Source organism: Drosophila gunungcola, chromosome 3R (assembly GCF_025200985.1).
Source record: "Drosophila gunungcola strain Sukarami chromosome 3R, Dgunungcola_SK_2, whole genome shotgun sequence".
Taxonomy (NCBI): Eukaryota; Metazoa; Arthropoda; class Insecta; order Diptera; family Drosophilidae; genus Drosophila; species Drosophila gunungcola.
The window spans coordinates 29,376,062-29,397,956 of record NC_069139.1 but is presented as its reverse complement, the minus strand read 5'-3'; the positions used below and the strand labels follow the sequence as shown (position 1 = coordinate 29,397,956).

The following is a 21,895-nucleotide window of genomic DNA, read 5'->3' as shown; positions in this document are numbered from 1 at the left end:
CACTACGAGAAGATAGATTTTTGTAAAATCTAAATCAAACTATTTTTCTGAGTGCACTTTCAGCCTGCGGTCGGAGTGGAAAACAGTTGCCAGTGCGTAGGCGTTGTGTCCACGTCTCTTTTAATAATTTGTAACTCATTTTGCACTCGAGAAACAAAATAACGACAACTGCAGTGGCAGCGGTAGTGGCAAACGTTTCACCTTTTGAGCTTTTCGCTCAACACAAAGTGAAAAGTAAAAAGTAAAAAGTTCTATGCCAAAAAGTCGCCGAAAAAGGAAACTTTTCTAGGTTTTGAGTGAGGACATTACATTTGGGTTAACAGGCAAATTACCTAATTGGAGTGGCCCAAGAAACAGACGCTCAAGTGTGTGAAAGGCCAAGACCCCGAACGAGCTTACTTAATACTTTACTGTTTTGTGCGCCATTATCTTCAAATATCTCTTCCGCAAAAGCAAAATTGTTTTATATATTTCATTAAAAGGGGAGCAAACCAAGCGGCTTTGGCAAACATAACCAAATTTTAATAGAATCCACAAATAAACCAGAAACAACAAAAAATAATTTTTAAGCTAAGAGATCGGCTAAAGAGATCACCGCTGCTAGGAATGAATTCATGGTCACTTAATCCATAGAAAACCCCAACCGCATGGTCGTAGTCACCATTGTTTTGCATCAATAGCTTTCTGAACCTAACTCGTCCCCGTAAGATTGCTCCACTGGACTTTCATTGAGCACCTCCAGGCTTGGCCAAAGATATGGAACTTCCCTTTCGTAGCCTGCCGGAAGCAGATTCCTCTCGAGGTTCAGCTCGACTAGGGTCAGAAATCGGAAGACGCGCAGCAAGTAAAGGCTTTCGATGTCGTTGTGCTTCAGGGAGACGCACTGAAGCAGCGGCAGACGCCGCTCCACGCGATCGAAGGGCCACAGGTGGGTCAGGTGATTCCGGTCCAGGATCAGACGCCCCAGCTCCGGCATCTCCCGCTCCATAATGCCGATCACCGTGCTCATGCAGTCCGGCTGAGCTAGGGCGCAGAACTCCCCACGCCAGGCCTCGTCGTTGTGGAACAGAGTGAGGTCCAGGCTGCGCTGCTGGGGGTCATATCTGGTCAGGAGCACCCGCCTCAGCCGCCTCCGGTATTCCGAATCGATCCGGATCCGGGGTATCCGGTCGCTGACCCTCAGCCACACGCGATCATCAAGGCTTCCGAGGCGAAACAGGGCGCTCGCTATGTTGTACCCGTCGACGTAGAACGTGCACAAGGCGCCGAAGTCCTCAGCCACATCAGGTTCCCCGCCGGAGTGCAGGTAACGGGGATCCAGCTTCCGCGGACACAAGCTCCTCCGGAGATGCCTCATCACTCGATTGATGGTCTGCCGACGGTCGCTGCTGAATATGAGCACTCGGTACCATCCATAGACGCTCACGGGAAGGTTGGGCTTCGGTCGAGGTTCGTATCTATCGGACCTCGGGGTGGAGTGGCACAAAGGTCCTTCACTGGAGTTTCGACGCGGTGTATGGAACATATTTTTATGTCTAGCTTATCGAACGGAAAGGAACACACCCTTGTACTAAATCACGGACGAATGAAACTATAATGACAATAACCGAAGTGGTAGCTTTAGCTCTATAGCTTTTAGGCATTTCAATGGCCGTGTTGGGGATTGAATCTCCAAAAGAGTTGGATTTATGTGGCTATCAACTGCTATCAACTCAGCCGCACCAAGTGCTGTTTCCTTTTCCAATGATACGCCTTTCCCAAGCCATGGGGCTCCTGGACGGGCTAATATCCCTTTGGGAAAACTGAGTAACAGTCTTTCCACCGATTCCGACGTAATTGCTTTAACTAAAAAATGGTTAAACTCTTCAGTCTCCGATCAAGAAATATTTCTTTATAAGTTGGTTGCCTACTTAAAGAATTGACCGTTGCATTTTAGTCACAACTCACTTTCATCGGAGCATTTTCATTTTTAAAACTGGCAGCTCTTACATTTTACCTAGATCTAATGCTTCTTTTCATTTAATGTTATATATTTAGTAGGCTCTTCAATTGGCGATGGGGATTAGGATCATCTGATTATATTTGCTGATTTCAATTACCTAACCTGCCCTGGGTTTCTTTAAATGACTCAAATTTTTCGTCAGTACGACTTTATAAACGGCCTGACGGACATGTCTTTGGGTCAGATAGACTTCGTTAGGAACAATATAATAATATACGGACAGGCTTCTTGATTTAATCGTTGTTAACAACCACATTTTTCTCTGCCAGAAGATTCGTACCACCTTGGGCGCAATTTATTAGTCATCATTAAAGTCATGTAATGATCTCATTTGTCGAATTACTCTAACCGTACGGAGTTTATTAATGCTTATTACCTGTGCCAAGATCGCTATATTGTTCAATGTACAGAGAACTTACGCAACGAGCCCAACGGTTTGTATTCCTTTGTCAATGCTAAAATAAAATCGAATGCGTAGTCCTCATCTTTTAATTGTGACAACAGAACTGAGTCCTCAATTTTAAACATTGCTAACATTTTGCGCATTTTTTTAGTCAACCTATTCTCAACATTTTAACGACTGCTCCACTACCAATCCTTATCCCTTACCTCAAATTAATAATAATTATGATCTACAGTTTAAGGTCAGCGACGTTTTTAATGCCCTTTTTCGCTTGAAATGTCGTATTCGGACCCGCTGATAACAAAATCTATGAAAGGTTTTTATTTATATTTGGCACTCTGATATACTTGCAATATCTTCCATCTTGCCAACTTTGCGAAGAACTCCAGGAACATTTGCAACGCTATGTCTTCTATTCTGATCTGTAGTTAAAAAATTGTTAACTAAATATATATGTAGATTTTACTTGCATGAAAAGAAACTAATCTCAGCCAGCCTTTAAGCCACACATAATTAATCATGTCTAAAGTAAGGAAATATTAAGTTTCCAAAATGAAAAAAATTTAAAACTACAATTTTACAATTTTTTTTTTCAAATATTTTAATGTTTATTTTTACTAAGCCGTCTTTCTCTGGGTGTTGAGCCAAGTTATTAAGCCATATCATTTTTGGCCAATACTTACAGACTCATACAAAAATTTTAGAAATTAAACTATTATTTAGAAAGTTATAGAAATAAATGTTAAATTTTGAATATATGGCGACATTTTAGCCTGATTTTTTCTGGGGCTTTTTTTTTTAAAATTGGTAAGCTAAGTAACGGGAATATAATATTTTTTATTATATGTTAAATTTATTAAGTATTTAATTATTATTTGTATCAATTATTTGTTTTTATTAAAAATATGTTTCTTTATTTTTTTCCTAAGGTTTTATAATTCTTATAATTCATCAGAACTTAACAATTTCTTGAAATGGACATCAGGCTACAGTTGTGTAAAATAACACTTCGTTTTTTAATAAGAAATAGATAAATAAATAAGGTTTTTAAGCTTCCAAACCATCTATTTATTTCAATTTTCACAAGGCTGCCAGATTGATGGAAAAATATGGTAAGTATAAAGTTAGCTACTTGCCGCACGATGGCGCCAAAAACAGTTGTGGAAAGTATTATTTGTTCAAATGTAGAAGCTACCAGTTCTGAAATCTAACGGTAGATGTCCCGTGACGTAGATGGTTCAAAAAAATTATGTAGATAATACTTGACAAAGGTTTTCCAATTGCGTTTTGAATTAATTGGGTTTAATTAAACAATTCTCCTGTTGCAAGCTGTGATTGCAAAGTTTATAATAACGTATTTGACTTTTCAAAAATTATTTTGTGGTTGCGTTAGATTCAGTTTGATTCTAGCTGTAAGCATTTTTGTAAGTCCCGCTTTCCCTATGCTAGTTTCTTGTTCTTGGGAATTATAAAAATCAAGTTTTTATACCCTTGGAGAGGGTATTATAATTTCAGTCAGAAGTTTGCAACTCAGTGAAGGAAACATTTTCGACCCTTTAAAGTATATATATTCTTGATCAGCATCAGTAGGAGAGTCGATCTAGCTATGTCCGTCTGTCCGTCCGTTTGTCCGTCCGTTTCTACGCAAACTAGTCTCTCAGTTTTAAAGCTATCTTATTTATTTTGTAATTTTTTAAAGTTGTTTTTGACTTATTAATGATTTTACAGCTCAGAATTACGCTTTCAATTTTATTTAAATCGGACAACAATATCATATAGCTGCCATAGGAAGTATCGAATAATTGAGCTGCAAATCATCATAGCTTCAATGTTTTTAAACATATACGCAAGTAAATCATAACTTTAACGCTTTCAAAAATATTTAATTTTTGCAATAGCGTAACTTTGGCTTGCCGAGTTTTGCTTTCTTTTTTGTTTTTGTGTAATCTTAAATACGGTAAGAAAGGTAATTTTGAAAGTGTTTTTGATCTTATAACCGTTTAAATAAATGTTTTAATATTCGAAACGTGATTTGTTGAAACCCTTTTCATCACCTTCGGAAACTCTGGTTCTCCACACTACTTGTGAAAAATTCACAGCAAAGCCACCAGAAGCACCGGTTAAATAGCGGGTGATTACATATACAATTATTTGAACATTTGTATTTTTTAACGCTAATGCTAGGCTATTTGATTTTATGCGTTAAACTAGTATACCATTAAGGACTTTAGCTGAGGGATCCAGCAGGCCTGATAGATCAGATTGCGATTAGACATGGTAAGATAAAAGATAAAAGAAAACTGGAATAATAATATATATATCTGGCAAAATGGCGATTAAACGTTAACTGATGGCCGGCTTGCCGCGCTTGACTCACTTGTTCGCTGTCGAAGAATGTGGTTTCGACCTTGCAAATTTGTTCAAAGTTTCTTTGGTAAATTTAATTCAATGCTAAAATTAAAATTTGTATGGGTTTTGTAAGTTTATTGCAATGCATTTGAGTTTCACCCATTTATATCGTCCATAAGCAGCTCCAATCTTTTTTTTTTAAGATCTTACGATGTGTCATGTACTTTGTATACTCATTTATCTTTTTGGTTACATTGAAGCACCGTGTCGATATTTTTGATCTCGCTTTCAAGTCCGAAAATACATAATGGTGGATCTAAAAGTGTTCTCATTATCCCGTCTTAAAGTGGTGTGATTTAAGGCCAAAACTTTGCCAAGCAAAAACCACAAAAAAAAGGAACCAGTAAAAAAGAACGTACAGTAATTGTTTAATGAGTAGCAGTCCCTCTCGGCAGCCCTTTTGTTTTCCATTATTGCAGTATGTTGGCCGAAATTTCAAGTGGTAAGACCAGCTGGTTAGACGGTGGTTATGTATTGCATATGGCACGTGAGGCTTCGTTTAATTTTCGTATTTTTTCGGCCAGACCTGAAGGACACGCAATTTGGTTTTCGTTAACATTGGAACAAGGAACGATTTTCTGTTCCGTCTTGCCATTGCTATTGATTAAATCGGCTTAAAGCTTTGACTAATGATGACAGAAGATTTGGCTGGAGAACTCGAGGCGCTAGAGCGCATAATTCGTTAGTGGAAGCTGCCGAGTCACGGGGCAACTGTTTCGGTGTCGAAATGACCTGCATCAAATGTTTGCTCATGAGAAATCTCCAGTCATTTGTATTCGGGGGATTTGCCGGCAATTTGTGAGACGCGACTTTAATTCGCTTAATAAATATTTGCTTAGTTTCAGGGCACGTTCAGGTTTGGTTAGTGGAGGTAAGAAAACGGGACAAGGGCTGCGAGATCTTCTCCTTAAATACAATGGACAATTGTCAATTGCAGGACATTCTCTGCTTTTCGGGGGTGCGACACTTGAGTTCTCTAGTCGGCCATAAATCATTCTCTGAACGTCACACTGCAAGAAGAAATCTGGAAAACGAAAACTCGCCTCTCCAAATATTTCATATTTGCTTGAAAAATAATAATCTCTTTAGAGCTATAAAAATGTCAATAGATCATTATAAAAATAAGAAAGTTTATATTCCCTTGCAGCTATAACGAATAGGAAATATTCTAAAAAACAACTAGCGTACGTTTCCTATGACATACATAGGTATTTCGGTATATAAATACCGTTCGATGATATGCATACTACCGAGGTCGATTAATAAATAAGTAAACTTGAACATAAAATTACAATTTAGCTCTATTATTGGAGCTGTCGATGGCAATTTCAACGGTTTATATAAATTAAAAGAACAATGATTTCAAAGAATTTATTGCTGAGTTCAAAGCCGCAATATGCAATCATGTATAAGATATAATTTTCAGAATTTAAAGGCTAACTTTGCCAACGTTTAAACGCTAAAAAGAGCGAAAAAAAATTTACTTTAACATTAAAGTCTTAATTTAAAGCTTAAAAGCATAAAAAGTTGTGTCTTTCGGACGGCGTTAAAAAATCGAGTAAATGCAAGCAAACGATTTGAAGTTGGAATATTGACCAACAATTAATTTCTCTCCGTGCAGGATGACGATGAAAACGTCAGAGGCAGGAAGTGCCAGGATATGCGGCCAGGAGGCAGTGCAGCTCTGCTTTCTGGCCGTTGATGGACATCTTGGGGCCATGGACCTCTGCCGAAAGTCTTCCCTTCCCGCCAGGGATAATGATGCGCAAATCGCTGGCAGTCATCGCTGGCTCATCCTCCGAATCTGCTCCGTCCTGGCCTGCTTTGTTTCATGTTGTGGGGGCTTGCTTTTAGTTGCCTCTATTATCCTTAATGCGAGTCACTTTGTTAGAAACGTCAGTGGGCCTGCAAGCGCCATTATCGTCATCGTGCTGGCTGGCGAAAAAATATGAATCGGAAAATGTGCAGACACGCCGCCCGACCGCCGAAAATGCACGGGAATAAAGATAAAACATGACAGGCGGTTCACATCCAGTCATTTATAATAGGGCCAATATGACCGCTACCGCATGTGGCCGCGCCCCTTTTCCATTCTAGCAGTTTATCATCCGGGACCTCGAGGTATGGGGAGGTACTCGGACAATCGTACTTGGCTCCGAATGAAAAACTTCCTGGGCAAGCCCCAGACCTAATGAAATAATTGTTGTAAGCTATTTACAAGCATCTAATTCCGATTCGATGGCGAGCCAATAAAAATATGCCATAATTACCCAGAAGCCAGGCTTTGGCCAAGATAAACCAGTCCTACACGGCGCAGGCTGCAATGTTAATGACATAATTTAAAAAGCATTTCATTAATAGCCGATGTCAAGGGCCCAGGAGTCCGTCAGGCAATTAAAATGCGGACAAAGAAAGCTTGTTCGGGGCCGGATTGGAAATTAATGTTAATGGTAATTAAAACTGATTGGCATCGAATATGGGCGAATAAGTTTTCGCTCTCCTTAAAATAAAAAAAGGGACAATTGAATTTAAATGCGGTCAATAAATTACGAAATAGGGCACATTCCATTTGACGATTTACTTATTCCAAAACGTCAATGCGTATTTATTTTGTTTAAGTTTTAACAACGAGCTTTAATATTCTTTTAATGGTACATACAACTGATAAGTCGGCTTACTTTTGAAACCAATATACCATCAGCAGTTAAGCGCTAACAACATAATCATTTATAAAATTCAAAAAGAACTATAACTACTGTACTACTAACGACGATAAATGGATCCAGCAGGACTGCCACACAGCCAACGTTTAAAAATCGAATAATCAGCCGAAAAGGCGATGTCGACTGGGCCTACACCAGATTTTTCACTGTAAAACAACTGTTAGAGACAAAATTAAAAAGCGGAAAACAAGAAAGCAATATTGGGCAGTCGCATAAATTTATATGTCAACGGTAAAATTAAAAAAAAAAATTGTATTGCGAAAAAAGTTAAGTTAAGTAAGTTAATATTGGACACCACTTTAGTGACTTAAAAAGTGCAACGCACCAAAAAAAAAAACTTTTGCAGTACACTTTCATCTTTCTTCTTGTTGAAATAACCTAACAAATTTGCACTTACTTAACTAAGCAACTTGAAAGTAGAGGGCTATCTTCGGAGTAAAACTTCCATTTCGTCTTCTCACAATTGTTTTTTTTTTTTTGTTTTTAGTTCTTTGTTCATTATAAGCTTCGCAGCTATTACCATAATTTTTCCGTCGATGCTTTTAGAGAGAGTCTTTCTTCTACAATGTTGCATACCCTTGATTGGAACTAAAGTTTGTAAGGCAATTAAAACATTATTCAATTAATTTTGGTAAAGCTTGTCATTTTTGTAAAAAATATATTTTATCTCAATCGATAGAATTTCAGTAAAAGGCTTTTAAAATATGTTTCTCTTTGTTAATTTTTATTTACGTTACGAAAATATTAATTTAAGTAGGGACTAGTACCGGCTCGATATTAAATGGTTTTTAAAATATTAAAGAACAAAAAATAAATAAGATGTTTAATTATAATTTGAATGTCAATGAAACGCACTTTCTTTCATGAATTTTAAACTATTGGGCATGAAAAATTTCTAAATAAAACGAGTATTAAATTAATACTTTTGTGGTAAAGTATCAAAATATAACTTATGTTGCTTAATAATAAGACCTTAGAAAAAAGTTTTAAACTATTTGGTATATAAATGAAACAAAAAAGTATAGGCGCTATGTTATTTAGTTATGTTATGTTATTTAGTATTTAACACTTATACTTTAATCCTAACAGTAGTTCATTAGGAATTAGTTTACCATTTCTCTGGGTGTAATTATACTGTGCAAAAAATAAAGGTCGATGAATAAATACATTGGTGCCCATATAGGCCTAGCAAATATCGGGGTGTTGAATATGATCTCATTCTTGGAATTTCTCCATCACCATCAGTTTTCCAGAAAAATTATCTCAAAGAGCCAAAAAGGACGATTTTACGGGTACTTTGATTCTAAGTAACGGCCGAACTGAATTTTACTGCATAATCCTATGATACTTTTGCTATAGTGTAACTATTTGGCTAAGGATCCTCATACTCAAAACAGTCGAGTGATTTTTTTAAAATTGTATATTTGAAAAAGAATGCAATCACTTCTAAAGACCTGAAAGTTATTTTTTATTGGCGCCTAAAAGTAGGCTATGCCTACAATATTCATGCAAAATTTTAAATAAATACTGTACGCACTTTTAGGTACCACCAAGCAGAGGGCTTTTAGGTTATAATTTTGTTTCATATATTTTTCCGACTGTTCCTTTGGGAGCTGTATGCTATAGGCATCCGATCCGGCTCGTTCCGACTTACAATAGAAAGACAACTGTTGGGTAAGTTTCATGCAGATAGCTTTAAAACTGAGAGACTAGTTTGAGTAGAAGCAAACGGACAAACGGACGGACAGACGGACATGGCTAGATCGACTCTCCTAGAGATGCTGATCAAGGATATATACCTTATAGGGTCCGAGATGTCAATCTTGACTGCGTTGCAAACTTCTGACTGAAATTAGAATACCCTCTGCAAGGTTATAACAAAGGAGATTTAAATTCTCCCTCGGCATTCACAGATTTTTCTATCTGGCAGCTCCGCTTATCTTGAACTTTGGCATCGCCTTCGCGGCTACTGCAATACGTTTGGCTATACAACCCCCGACGTTGGGCCATGTCAAATCATTTGTATATAATTCACATCCTTTTGGAATTCGGCCTTTGTGCCCAGTCGAGTGATTTATGGGCTGCTCTTCTTTCTGCTATGTTTGGATCTGTTTCTGTGTAAATATGCCAGCAGCGGGACACATTCCAAATTGGTCCGTGCAAATTGTTTGCCTCAGCACTATTATCCTTTTCGCAGGATGTCGCTGCTGCTGGCTTTTTAGGTAATTGCTGACTTCTACCATTTCGGCTGGTGAGTTATTCGATTTCGATACTAAAATTTGATATTCCGACCACATGCTGTGATTAAACTGTGGATGCCAGCTCCTTCTGCCAGAAATCACTTCTCCAGGAACTTGTTTTGTAATTGAAAATAGTTTTTGGCACTGATGAGAGTGCACAACTTTGTTGAGGGGCGTGACTGAGATTGCAATTGTTGATTAGAAATTGTTGTAGAAATAACAAAGTAGCGGTACGTTTATCACAAAATAATATATCATACATGAGTTTGCTTAGAGTACGAGCAACAAATCAAATATACTTATTGTGAAACAATCACCAAAACAGCGCTTAAAAATTTATTGAAATATAAACCTTTTTTCTTGTTTTGTGGAATTGCGATATTGAACTCACTTATAAGTCCAAGATTTTAATATTTCCAGCGTTCATCTCCAGCTTTAACAGACATCTCAAATTTAATTTGCAACTTTCAGATTGCTCCCTTCCCTTTTCTGTGGCACCGCCTGCTGTGCAATTTATCATAACAAATGCTCACAAATTTTAGAAACTAAAACCAACGCTTTACGCAACACTTGAGCAGGCGAATTTAGTAAATTGGAAATCGAGTCGCCGCATTTTGAAACCGCAAAACCCATCGCCCAATAAGTTTCCCCCGAGTAACGATACACAAATGGAGGTGGGCGGGGCCGGGTCCAGTCTCGATTTCAGTGTGAGTTCCTGGTCAGGCCAAAAACTTCAAGACGGGCATGTGCATTTGTCATAAATTAGAAACTGTAACTTCCAGTGCTAGCTTTTTGCAAACGCTTCACCCAGCACTTAAATTTATTGCAAATAACTCTTTCCCTTCATAACTTTTTCAGTAGACATTTTATGCTCCGCAGTGCTTGGCTTTGGTTTAATTTTTAGCTAGGCGAACTAATCAACGCCCACAATTTGCAATCCGGAAGGTCGTTTCTGGGATGAGGCAATGCCTCTGGCTAAATGAAGTGTGTTAAACTCGAGCGGAGACCCCTTTCAATTATATCTATATTTTTGCGTGTGCTCACTCAAAAGTAAACACCAACTTGGTTACAACGAAACCCGAGTCGGCCAACGCAAATAAATCTTAGCCTAAGTGTTGTGGTCATTTAGCAAATGTCCAGCGATGTCCGGCATGCAAATTTGTATGTGTCTTTGTGGGTTTGGGGCAGCAAAGTAAGTTTGCTCCCTTATCGGCACTGAAGATGGGTGCTGTGATTTATAAAATGTATTAATTAAAATGTTACAAGTCGAGATTGTACAAATTAGTGGAGCAGTCCAGAGCGGTAACTCTGCGTTAAATGGGCTATGAAAAAATTCTTCCATAATTTTTAAGTTGCATATCTCTTGGACCGAATTTGTTTAGTCTCTGCAAAGGGTTTTTGAATCTATTGCTTAGAACAATTTGGATAAAGTATTAAGCAGATTTTTTTCTCTTAAAATAATGGTTTACGAATGGTTATGAAGATCTACATTTAATCTCTATTTACACACATCAATCAACAACATTTTAAGGTTTAAAGCATAAGCGAGGAGTACAAAAATCCTTTTAACCTTTTTGATAATTATGTGTATTGTGCCCGGTATGTTTCGTATTAAAAATTTGTATTTTTTTGTACATTCTTATGATAACAAATATTAAATATTTAGATATTTAAGCAAACAAAGCAAACGGAGTCCAAAGCTTGAGTAAAATTTGGCCGTCATCTCCCACTACTTGTCGTTGTCGTTCTCGGTCTCGTTCCCCATCTCAATTCCACTCCAACTTTCTTTCTCAGTTTCTCCTTCTCAACGCAAGCATAAACACATAAGTGGTAGTCCTGTCAAAGTCAAAAATAAACGCAGCGACAATAATGATTTATGTGCGCTGAGTCGAAAAGGAAAGATCCTGATTCTGTGAAGCCAAGGACTCGGGCATTTTTCGGGTAAGAAAACGAGGGAGTGGAATATTCAGGACATATGAAAATCTGGAGATATGCTAAAGTGTGTCGTTGGAGTTGGAAAAGCGCGACAAATGCGAATATAATTTGTAAGACAGCAAGACCAGGAAAACAATATTTTTACTTGGGAGAGAATCGTATTTCTTTAATTATTTAACGGAAAAAAGTGTCATAAATCTTTCTAAATAATCATTTTCTTAGTTATAATTAATCCAATGAAATAATTCCCCTTAAGGAGTTGCTTTCAACAGTTCATTTTCTCTTGAGTATTCAAAGTCATAGCAAAGTTTTTGGTAAGTTATTAAAACTTTTTCCCCGTTGGTGTGAAATTGGTAATAACGTTCGCCATAAAACGATTCACTGATATTGACCCCTTATGCTGCTAAAAGTTTTGTGGGAAAAATAGTTTTTTCAAGCATGTAATGCGAGTAACACTCGTGTACAAAAAGTTATAGGTTTTATAAAAATATTTGGAATTAAATTCAATTTTTAGCCAGTTTACTGCGACCCTTTTCTTTACAATTTTAAAATACTAATCCATGTTTTCTCTTTTTCAAATTTTGTTGCCAAAGCACAAAAAAACATTAAAATTTGAAGATAAATACCATCAACAAAACAATAAGCTAGTTTCGGCAAGCCGATATATCCTTGAAGCTATTGCAACAACAAAATATTCTATAAAATAATATGCGTATATGTCTAAAAACATTTAAGTTATGATGATTTTCCCTTCAATTATTCGAACGTTTCTATTTTAGCTTTATGATATCGTTTTCTTATTTTAAGAAAAATAGAAGCGTGCTTCTGAATTTTTAAACCATAACTATGTCTTCATTTTTTTTTTAAACTTCCGATTGCTCCCATGAGAGCCATATGATAAATTCGTCTGATTTAAATCAACTTAAAACATCTAAAGATAAAAAATAGCCAAATTATATATTTTTTGTTTTTCTTTTCCCGGTTGGTCCAATGGTAGTTATATGATATAGTCATCCGATAGGAAGATAACTTTTGGGAAAGTTTTATGTAGATAGCTTTTAAACTGAGAGACTAGTTTGCGTAGAAACGGACAGACCGACGGACGGACTTGGCTATATCAAGAATATATACATATAATTTGTAGGGTCGAAAATGTCTGCTTCACTGAGTTGCAAACTTCTGACTGAAATTATAATACCCTCTGCAAGGGTATAAAAACACCAACCGTTTCTCTAAGTGATTTTACATTTGCGTGTCTCAAGCAGTTCTAAATCTTTAACAATTTAAAGCACTTAATTGATTTTACAACTCTGGCAAAACTGCTGGAACCATTACCGAATTTGAATTTGCACAGCAGACCCAATCGCCCTCCGACCTCCGACCTCCGACCACCCACCACTACCCCTACCCCTGTTGCTAGCCAGTTTTCCTCGATGCCGTGCCAGTTCATAAGCCACAGAAATGCAAAACCGCCATAATAAAGGATAATGTCGGCGCATATTAAACAAATGACTTCCGTTCGTCTAGCTCTTGGCAACCCGACTACCCCCCACAACGTTTACGCGGGGAAAACAAGCGAAAGGATATTGAAATGAACTGGTGAGCTCGGGAAAATGCAAATTCATGCCGAGCGGGAAATGACGTGTGCAAAATTTCACAGGATGGTGATGGGGCAAATAACCCTTCACTCGGAGTGCCTAATTAAAAACTTTGCCACTTTTAAAAGCGAATTAAAGGGGGACAGGAAGTGGCATTTTTTTTGGCAAATCTCCGCGCTGACCTGTTGCCCCATAAACCGCCGAGGTTCTCACAGTAATTCCCGCTGATCGCACTCAACCCCTGCACGTTAATTACAAGAAGACAGTCTGACCAGCCTAATCGCTGTTTAAGTACACGGTAGTGGCCGCGGCTAAAACGCGAATTACGCCCAATGCCCCGGCTCTGCGGCGCAGCAGACTCATGACCATTTAATGTAAACAATAATTAAAAGCCAGGCCGGAGAAAAGACTCTCCATCCAGTGCCGCCTGCAGAGACACTGGTGCTCCCTCTGCCCCGCCGACCCGCTCCCCTCGGGTCTCGTGGCTTAATAGCTGCAAAGTGCAAGGCTTGATTATGGTGCCCACTGGCCAGTAGGAGTACTGCGGTCTAAGCCATTGCCGGTCGCTGCCATATTAGTCACAGCAGCGGAACGGCCATCGAAGCCTAGGTGGGCTGCCCAGCTGGCGGGAAAGCCCGCGGAGAACCTATATGGCAGGGGATTAGTTGCCCAGGGTCTGAGAGGTGGCCACAGGAGCCGAGGGTTCGGATACCCTATCCCAATGCCAAAGAAAAGATTTGTATACCCTTGCAGAGGGAATTATGATTTCAATCAAAGGATCGCAACGCAGCGAAGACCCTATTAAGTATGTATGTTATTGAAAAAAGCATAGGAAAGGTGACATAGATTCATTGTTTGCGCATGTAAACCGAAATCGTTTTATAAAATATTTCATTTTTGTAATATCTGCAAAGATATATAGACTTCGACTTTTCGAAGCTTGCATCCCTTTTTGTTAAAATCAAATTTAAGTTAAATTAAATTAAATTTATTAAATTTTGGAACTTTAAAAAAAACTTTTTAAGGTTTTCAATAAATTCCTAATATCTAGAAGTATTGCTGAAAGCAGTTTACAATTTAAAGTGAATACAAAATGGAATAAGGCTTGGGATTTTATGTCTTAGTTATAGTTTAAAAATCAATAACATGTTGGTTGTTCCTCTTGTTCCTCTAAAGGGTGGATGAACGAAATAAAACAAGAAAAGGTTTTAGTTTTTGTTAAACAATAAAAGGTACAAAAGGTTTCATAAAATATCTAAATAATATATAGCTGAAAAGATTAAGAAAATGTAAATTGTTTCATCAGAAAAGTGTTGGACTTACAAGTAGTAAGTTTGGTTGCATTCATAAGCCGTGATGCTTTCAAATCGTAGAACAAACCAACACACCCTCTGTAAGGGTATAAAAAGCAGTCTTTTAATTTAATCATTACAAAGTCTGCGGATTTTGGCTTGGCTGGGTCTTATAAAGTAAGAATCCCTTGATTCTCAGTAAAAATTATCGATCCAGGTGCACATTCCTTTGACACTTCCTAGAATGCAACGAAAACGGAGCCCGGCCATAACTATGAATCGATGAAATGCTAGAGTGATTACAAAGTATCCCAGCAATTATTATATTAATCAACTCTCCCACCGACAACAAACAGTTCTGGTTTTTCCTTCGCCCACCGCGATATCAATGTCAACTTTGTTGTTTCCATACACACTGCACATTTTCCCAGTCCGTGCTTTTTCTGCTGGTTCGTTTATTAAATCACCCCGTTCAACTTGAACTTGCTGTTTTTGTTGCACTTATGCTAGGGGGCGTGGCTCCCCCTTTTCGAGACTTGCGCAGCCGAAAACTTCTCCTCCGTTCAGGGAGGTGACGTCTATGCAGATTTTGCAGACGCTGCAAGGACGCTCGTCATCGGAATTTTCGCTCTGGGCAACGCCCACTGGGACACAAATTGCTCGTGTTGCTCCGCTTCAGGGGTTGAATTGCCATTGCGATTTATTTGAAAATTGCATTTCTGACATTGCACTGGCTGATGGCTTTTTGTCCTGGTGCTCTTGGTTTCTTTTATTTGATTGCGAATTGGGAAAATTTATTTTGTTTCGCCAAGCGTGATTTCGTTGGGTTGATTGGGTTTAGCCAGATGCTTAAGCTTAACCAATTTAATTAGTCTCAATATGACCGAATCAATATTCATTATAAAGATGAAGATATATACTACGCTTAACTTTTTATAATGATGAGAAATTGGTAAATGTTCACCACCATCGTTTTAAAATAATTTAAACACTTACACTGCTCTACCCAACGCTTGGATGTAAAAAAGTCGTCACAAACAGACATCCAATAGCCAAAAAGCCAAGACCTGGATACGTGTATTTATTATCTCGCAGCACCCCTTCCTGCCTTTTGGGCCAAGTAAACATTTATCAAAACTACTCGGTATACGTGCCCAGCTCCCAGCAGATACGGATGTGGATAAGGCGGTCGCTTCTCTGACGACTGGAGAAGGAGCCAAGGCTGCCGGTGCTAGAGAGCACCGCAAAAGTACGGGTACGAGTATTTTTCAGACGAAAATATTTTTGCATAAATTACAATAGCAGTGGCAGAACAAGAGGAACAACAATGAACAAGATGTCTACCAGAAACGGCGACCAGCTAACACATTCTTGGTATATAATTTAGTGTCGCTTATGAAGTAAACTTATCTGAGCGGAAATAAAAACGCTCACAGTGTATTTTGTGTTACACCGGAAAAATAGTTTAGAAAATATGAAAAGCGCAGCCCTGAGTTAAGGTGAATTTCAAACTGAGAGCTAATTAGCCAGGACTAATAGGAGACCTAGAAAAGACTTTGTTTTTTAAAGACCCTAATTTGCATTTTCTAAAATTACGCCATCTGCAAACTAAAAAGGTGGTTTTTTATGCAAGGCCATTTTTAAGGTACTCCATATTTTTTTTCCCCATATTAGATTTAATATTTTGGCCCCATCAAGTAATATGCAGTACAAATATTAAGTTAATTATAAGAAACAAGTACTATGTTTATGCTAAGAATTTTAAGAATTCTTGAAAACACGAAATCAAAATAGCCCCTGTTTGTTTCAGAAATAGCAGACATTTAAAATTAATTCCCAACTTAATTTACATGTCTGGCAGCTCTGCTAGTATTATTATTTTAGCTAATTATTAGTACTTTTAGCATCGACAAAGCGAACAGAAAATTTATTTACATTGATTATATAACGCCGTGTTAGGACAAAAATAATCAATGACTTTTAAAGGGCTAGAACAATAAAATTTCAATTATTTACTTTTACGACCGGCGCTGCCATCTTTTTTATAGCAAGTTAAGTTGGTTGCGCCTCACCAATTTACGCGTATAGTCCGAATTCATAGTCACCTTTTGAGTGTAAGCGAATACATGAAATGGTATTTCCCCATATCATGAAATGATTGCATTAAATGGCTATCGCCTAAGCACACGTAATGTTCAATATCAACTAAGTACCATAGAAATATACTATATTTCTCTAAGTGTGGATGTTGTGTCGAGTGGGTGAGGCGATCGGAACAGGTTGTTGTGAGCCCTACTCAAACACACATGCAGCGCATAAATTTTCGCGTTGTGGTTAAAAAAGTATCTCAAGTATTTGAGCACCAACAAGGGACTGTCAGAAAGAGAAGGAGAAATGGGGAGAAAGAGAGAGCGGGCAATGGCGTTGAAATTCAAATTCCTAAGAAAGTCGTAAATTATTTTTAGTGGTTTATCAAGTCAAGGTACATTGTGTCTGCGAAAGAGGTTATCCAAAACTTATGTGGGAGAAGGTGGCGCTGTATTTATAGGCGAAGCAGGAGACATCTAAGACCCTGGGGAGGAGTTCGCAGTTAATTGCCTCGAATAACTCATTACTGCTTCCGCTGCGACCTAAGGCGCTTACATTCTATGCAGTTCCTTGACAAACGATCTAGCCACCAATCAAAGGGGTCCAGAATCCCCTCCACAAGACCCCTCGAAATCCCCTTTAAATCTCGGGCGCCTTTCATTCATCAAGAATTACAGGCAACTAAAAGTCTTACACTGTTCACAAAAGAACGCAAAACTCATTTAACACCTGGAATTGTAAAAGCAATTAGCCAAAACAACAAAAAAGAAATATATTTTTAAAACAGCAAACAGATTTAAAAACATATAGATTGATAGTTATTGTTACTATACATTATTTAAATATAATTTGAATATTTTCTTTCATATTTTTAAACTAAAATTTTGTGTTTTATTTTAATGGTATAATTTAAACTAACTATTTTTGGTAAATTTGTTTTTTAAATATATTGTTATTTTGAGAGAAATTTATAATTATCACTGCAGTTGCTGTACAAATATTGTGAGGTTCTGGCTAGTAATTAAGGCGACAAACACTCATAATGGGGCGTGGCCGGCCATCTGGCATGTGCGATGATGTATGGCCAGCATTTAGGCGCTTCCCCGGTGATTGCTACCAAGCCAAGAAGGCCGAAGACTTTAAAGTTCCAACTGGAAACTGCAAGCTGCAGGCGCCGAGATGAAAGACATATTTCTGTGATTTATTTCACTGGAGGCGCTACTGTCGTCGGCAAGATGGCCAGGGACGGGCGGCGTTAATGTGAATGAATTGGCTTGTCTACGATTTCTTGGGCTCGAAATCTTAGCAGCGGAATATGCGTACAATAAGGCTAGTGAACACATACGGCCCATATGCGATCAACGTTGAGCAAGATGTCAAAAATGCCCTCTCAACGAGCAGTGCATTAACCCATTTTGTTGTGGCGGTTAGGAATTCTGTAGTTCAGATAAAATGTGCGAAAATTGAAAAACGAATTAAGTATTTTATTATTAAACATTTGTATCCACATCTGGACACAATTGGTTTTAAGTGGCACAGTTGTGGCGGTGAAAGTAACATTTTCAATAACTCGAAAACTCATTTTACGATATCGTTGGCAAGCCGATTTTAATATCGTCAACGAGCCGAAAATAATATTATCAGCAAGACACTAATTATGTTAAAAATATTTTTCATATACCCTTGCAGCTATTGCAAGAATTTAATACTCTTGAAAACATTAAAATTATGATTTACTTGCGTATATGTTGAAAAACATTGAAGCTATGATGATTTGCAGCTCAATTATTAGATAGTTATTTTATATATTTTTATTATTTCTATGGGAGCTATGTGATATAGTCGTCCGATTTTGATGTAATTCTGAAATAGTTACCCAATACTATAGGTCGAAGAACTAAGAAAGAAAACAGCTAAGTTATAATTTTTTTTTTCTTTTTGTTCCGATTGTTCCTATGGGAACTATATGATAAAGTCGTCAGATTTTGTTGAAAATTAAGCCGTAATTCTGAAATAATTAACCATTACTATATGTCGAAGAACTAAAAAAAAATGAAAAACAGCAAAGTTATAATTTTTTTTTATTTTTTTTTCCGATTGTTCCTATGGGAGCTTTATGCTATAGTCGTCCGATCCGGCTCGTTCCGACTTACATACTACCTGCAATAGAAAGACAACTTTTGGGAAAGTTTCATGCAGATAGCTTTAAAACTGAGAGACTAGTTTGCGTAGAAACGGACCGACAGACGGACGGACAGACAGACGGACAGACGGACGGACAGACAGACGGACAGACGGACGGACAGACGGACATGGGTAGATCGACTCTGCTAGTGATGCTGATCAAGAATATATACACTTTATAGGGTCGGAAATATCTCCTTCACTGCGTTGCAAACTTCTGACTGAAATTATAAAACCCTCTGCAAGGGTATAAAAAATTTTTTTAGCCAAACTACTTGTTTTGTTTTGTTTTGTTCATTTGACGTCCTCGGAGGACACCCTCTATGCATCTCTTAATACTTAATAAATTTAAGGGAAAGTAAAACAACAAACTTACTTTTTTAAGGACCAAATCGACTAGGTTCGAAACCAGGAACCTAAAACCTGTGGATTTTTCTAAGATAAAGTTTTAAAGTCATCTTGATAATAAATATAATAAAAACATAATATTAACGAAAAAACAAACAAAAATATAAATTTATTGTTCTCTCAGGCTAGGATTTGAACCAGGGACCTGTTTCACACCCCGGGCTATCAAGAGCTAAAATCGCTCATTCGTACGCTCGTTGATTTGTATAATTTTTAAGTCTGTTTACAAACGTTTTATAATAGTTTCATTAGGATCTAGGATAGTATATAGATTGATGATATTAACAAAGAAATGTGACAAAAATGTGTTGAGAACATCCTTAAATAAGATAGGAGGCACACAACTCCAATTGATTTAAATTCAATGACACATTAAGTGGCGCTCCAAAGACGCTCATTTAAATCACTTGCCCCACTCGTCCTCTGCTCACAATGAGACCCCCAAGGAGTCGAGTCGAGGCCCCGACAGACAGACTGACTGGCAGTCGGACGGGATATTGGGGCTCTGGCAAACTGTTTAACATAATCCTGGCCCCGTAAGGGCTGACAAAATGCGTCGGCAATTTGTTTATTGGCGCTGGCTCGTCTTTGTCGGCAGCGAACATGCCACAAACTACGCGCTGCAAATAAATCACCAAAATATTTCAACTACACTCGCTCCTTAGAAACTACACTGAAAAAATAAAAACTTGAAACATAACACAAATTGTATCACTGATAAGAAGCTACATGTATCTAAAAAAAAAATTAAATATTTGTAGAAAGAAAATATTAACTTTATTATTCATAATTCTCTGATATCATAGCAAAAAAAAAAGTCCAAAATCAGGACAGGCTTTTAATTTAATCCAGTCCAGGTACTTTTTTGACAGAAGGTATTCAAAGGGCATATTAATTATTTTGATCTTCTATGTCATTTGTTATTATTTCTTTTTGAAAATTACTTTTTAATTTAATGTTTAATGTTATTTGTAAGTTAGATCTCCTCATTCTGTTAAATTTATTAGCTATATTTGGCTTAGAATATTTCATTTTGTGTGGAATATTTCTTTCTGTGGATCTGGCATGGATTGTGAATTGCTATTGCTGTATTGATGGTGAGGTCGCTGCCCACACTGCCGGCATATGTTTCCATGTTCCTTGGCCTGTCGGAAGTTCGCAATGTTTCAGCAGGAAGCCCTTGATTGTTTGTGTGACTTGTTTGCTTGTCGGCGGACTTCTCTATATTTTTCGTGAGGGTTCTGTCTACTGTTATTTTGACTTTGGCCTGACACTTTGACTTTGCCATTGAAAGACATGCATTGTATCGCATTGTGAGTGAATTGAACTAATTCATTTGTCAAGTGTTCTGTGAATCATCTAAGCAGAATGTCAATGAACCCAGCTCGAGGGGTTAATTTTTAATTTAGCTTTGAAATAGCTTTTTAATGTGAATTCTTTCTGTTACCGCCAACATTTGTCATACCTCTGAAAGCAAATAAATCAGCGTGAAATTCTTTGCTCGTGAAAGGTAGCAACGGAATTCGTACGGCATTGTTTGGATTTCCCGGCATTTTTATTCAGATTATACCCACCTTCTGCCATAGTAACTTTTGCCTGGTAACATATGTCACATAAATTATAAGGAGCAGCACAAGAAATAATTGAAAATGAGTATGTGGAATTAACTGATGGGGGCCACATCCTCTAAATGAGGTTCAGCTTTGGCTTTACACATTAATTAGTGCTTAGAACAAAGAAGCTTCACAAATTTAAAGAATATGCAAGCCAGTGTGTTCAAAGCATCGCCCCTTTAATGTTGACCTACATAACCTCTTCAGGGAGATGGATTAATGCTCCAGCCATTTTTCCAACTCACAAAATCTGATCAAATTAAAGGTAGCAATGCCGGCAATCCGTCATAAAGGACTTGGAGTGCGGTTGTCTATGTGCCGGGGATTAAGATGCGTGTAGCACGGGGCTTAATGACCATAATGACCAACAAGAAGACCATCATGTGGGCCAGGACGTCGCAGGACTCGGCTGCTGCTACTGCTGATGATGATGATGATGCGCAGATTGCCACAACGAAGAGATGGGCCAACACATGATGTGGCTGAAAAATGGTACAAATTACTTCAACCGCAGCGACGGCGAAACGTTCTCGCCAGAGCGGAATGGACCTTCAGGACGAAGTTGTCCTGTTTGCTTAGGCCCTGGGGGTGTGGGGGCTGCAACCCCCGTTTTTATTAATGATTCACAATTTTATGTTGCACGTATTTATCACATTTGAGTAGGCTGCAAACACACACATACCAAACATCCAGCGGCGACAGGTATTTTGTAAGCTGAAAACTTGACAGACTTGTTTCTGATCCTTTTTTTTAGCTGCCTGTTGTTGTTTCGCCAAGAACAAGGGAGGAAGCGGCCCGGGCGACATGTTTTGCAGTTTTCCGGTTGACCGCAACAAAAGACAGCCTGTCACGCCGTCCCCCCGCTCACCCCCCCCCTCACCCACCCTTCGTACACATATCTTGTAAAAGCGGCAACAATGGCAGCACCCCGGGGCAAAGGAACAACTTTTGTCAACACACAACACACTCACACCCCGCCAGCCAGTGTGCGTGTGTTTGT

The 21,895-nt window shown here is 38.1% G+C and overlaps 1 protein-coding gene across 1 annotated transcript; it reads right to left on the bottom strand.

Annotated features, from left to right (window-relative positions):
• Positions 1 to 497: 497 nt before the first annotated feature.
• Positions 498 to 1,577, bottom strand: LOC128252690 (nuclear RNA export factor 1). The gene has a single exon (XM_052980630.1). It carries the CDS (start codon positions 1,523 to 1,525, stop codon positions 674 to 676), a length of 852 nt encoding a protein of 283 aa, XP_052836590.1. The 5' UTR covers positions 1,526 to 1,577; the 3' UTR covers positions 498 to 673.
• Between the last annotated feature and the right edge of the window lie 20,318 nt (positions 1,578 to 21,895).

Excerpts from the sequence above, each read along its gene's own strand:
- LOC128252690 (XM_052980630.1), bottom strand. The coding sequence starts at position 1,525 with ATGTTCCATACACCGCGTCGAAACTCCAGTGAAGGACCTTTGTGCCAC.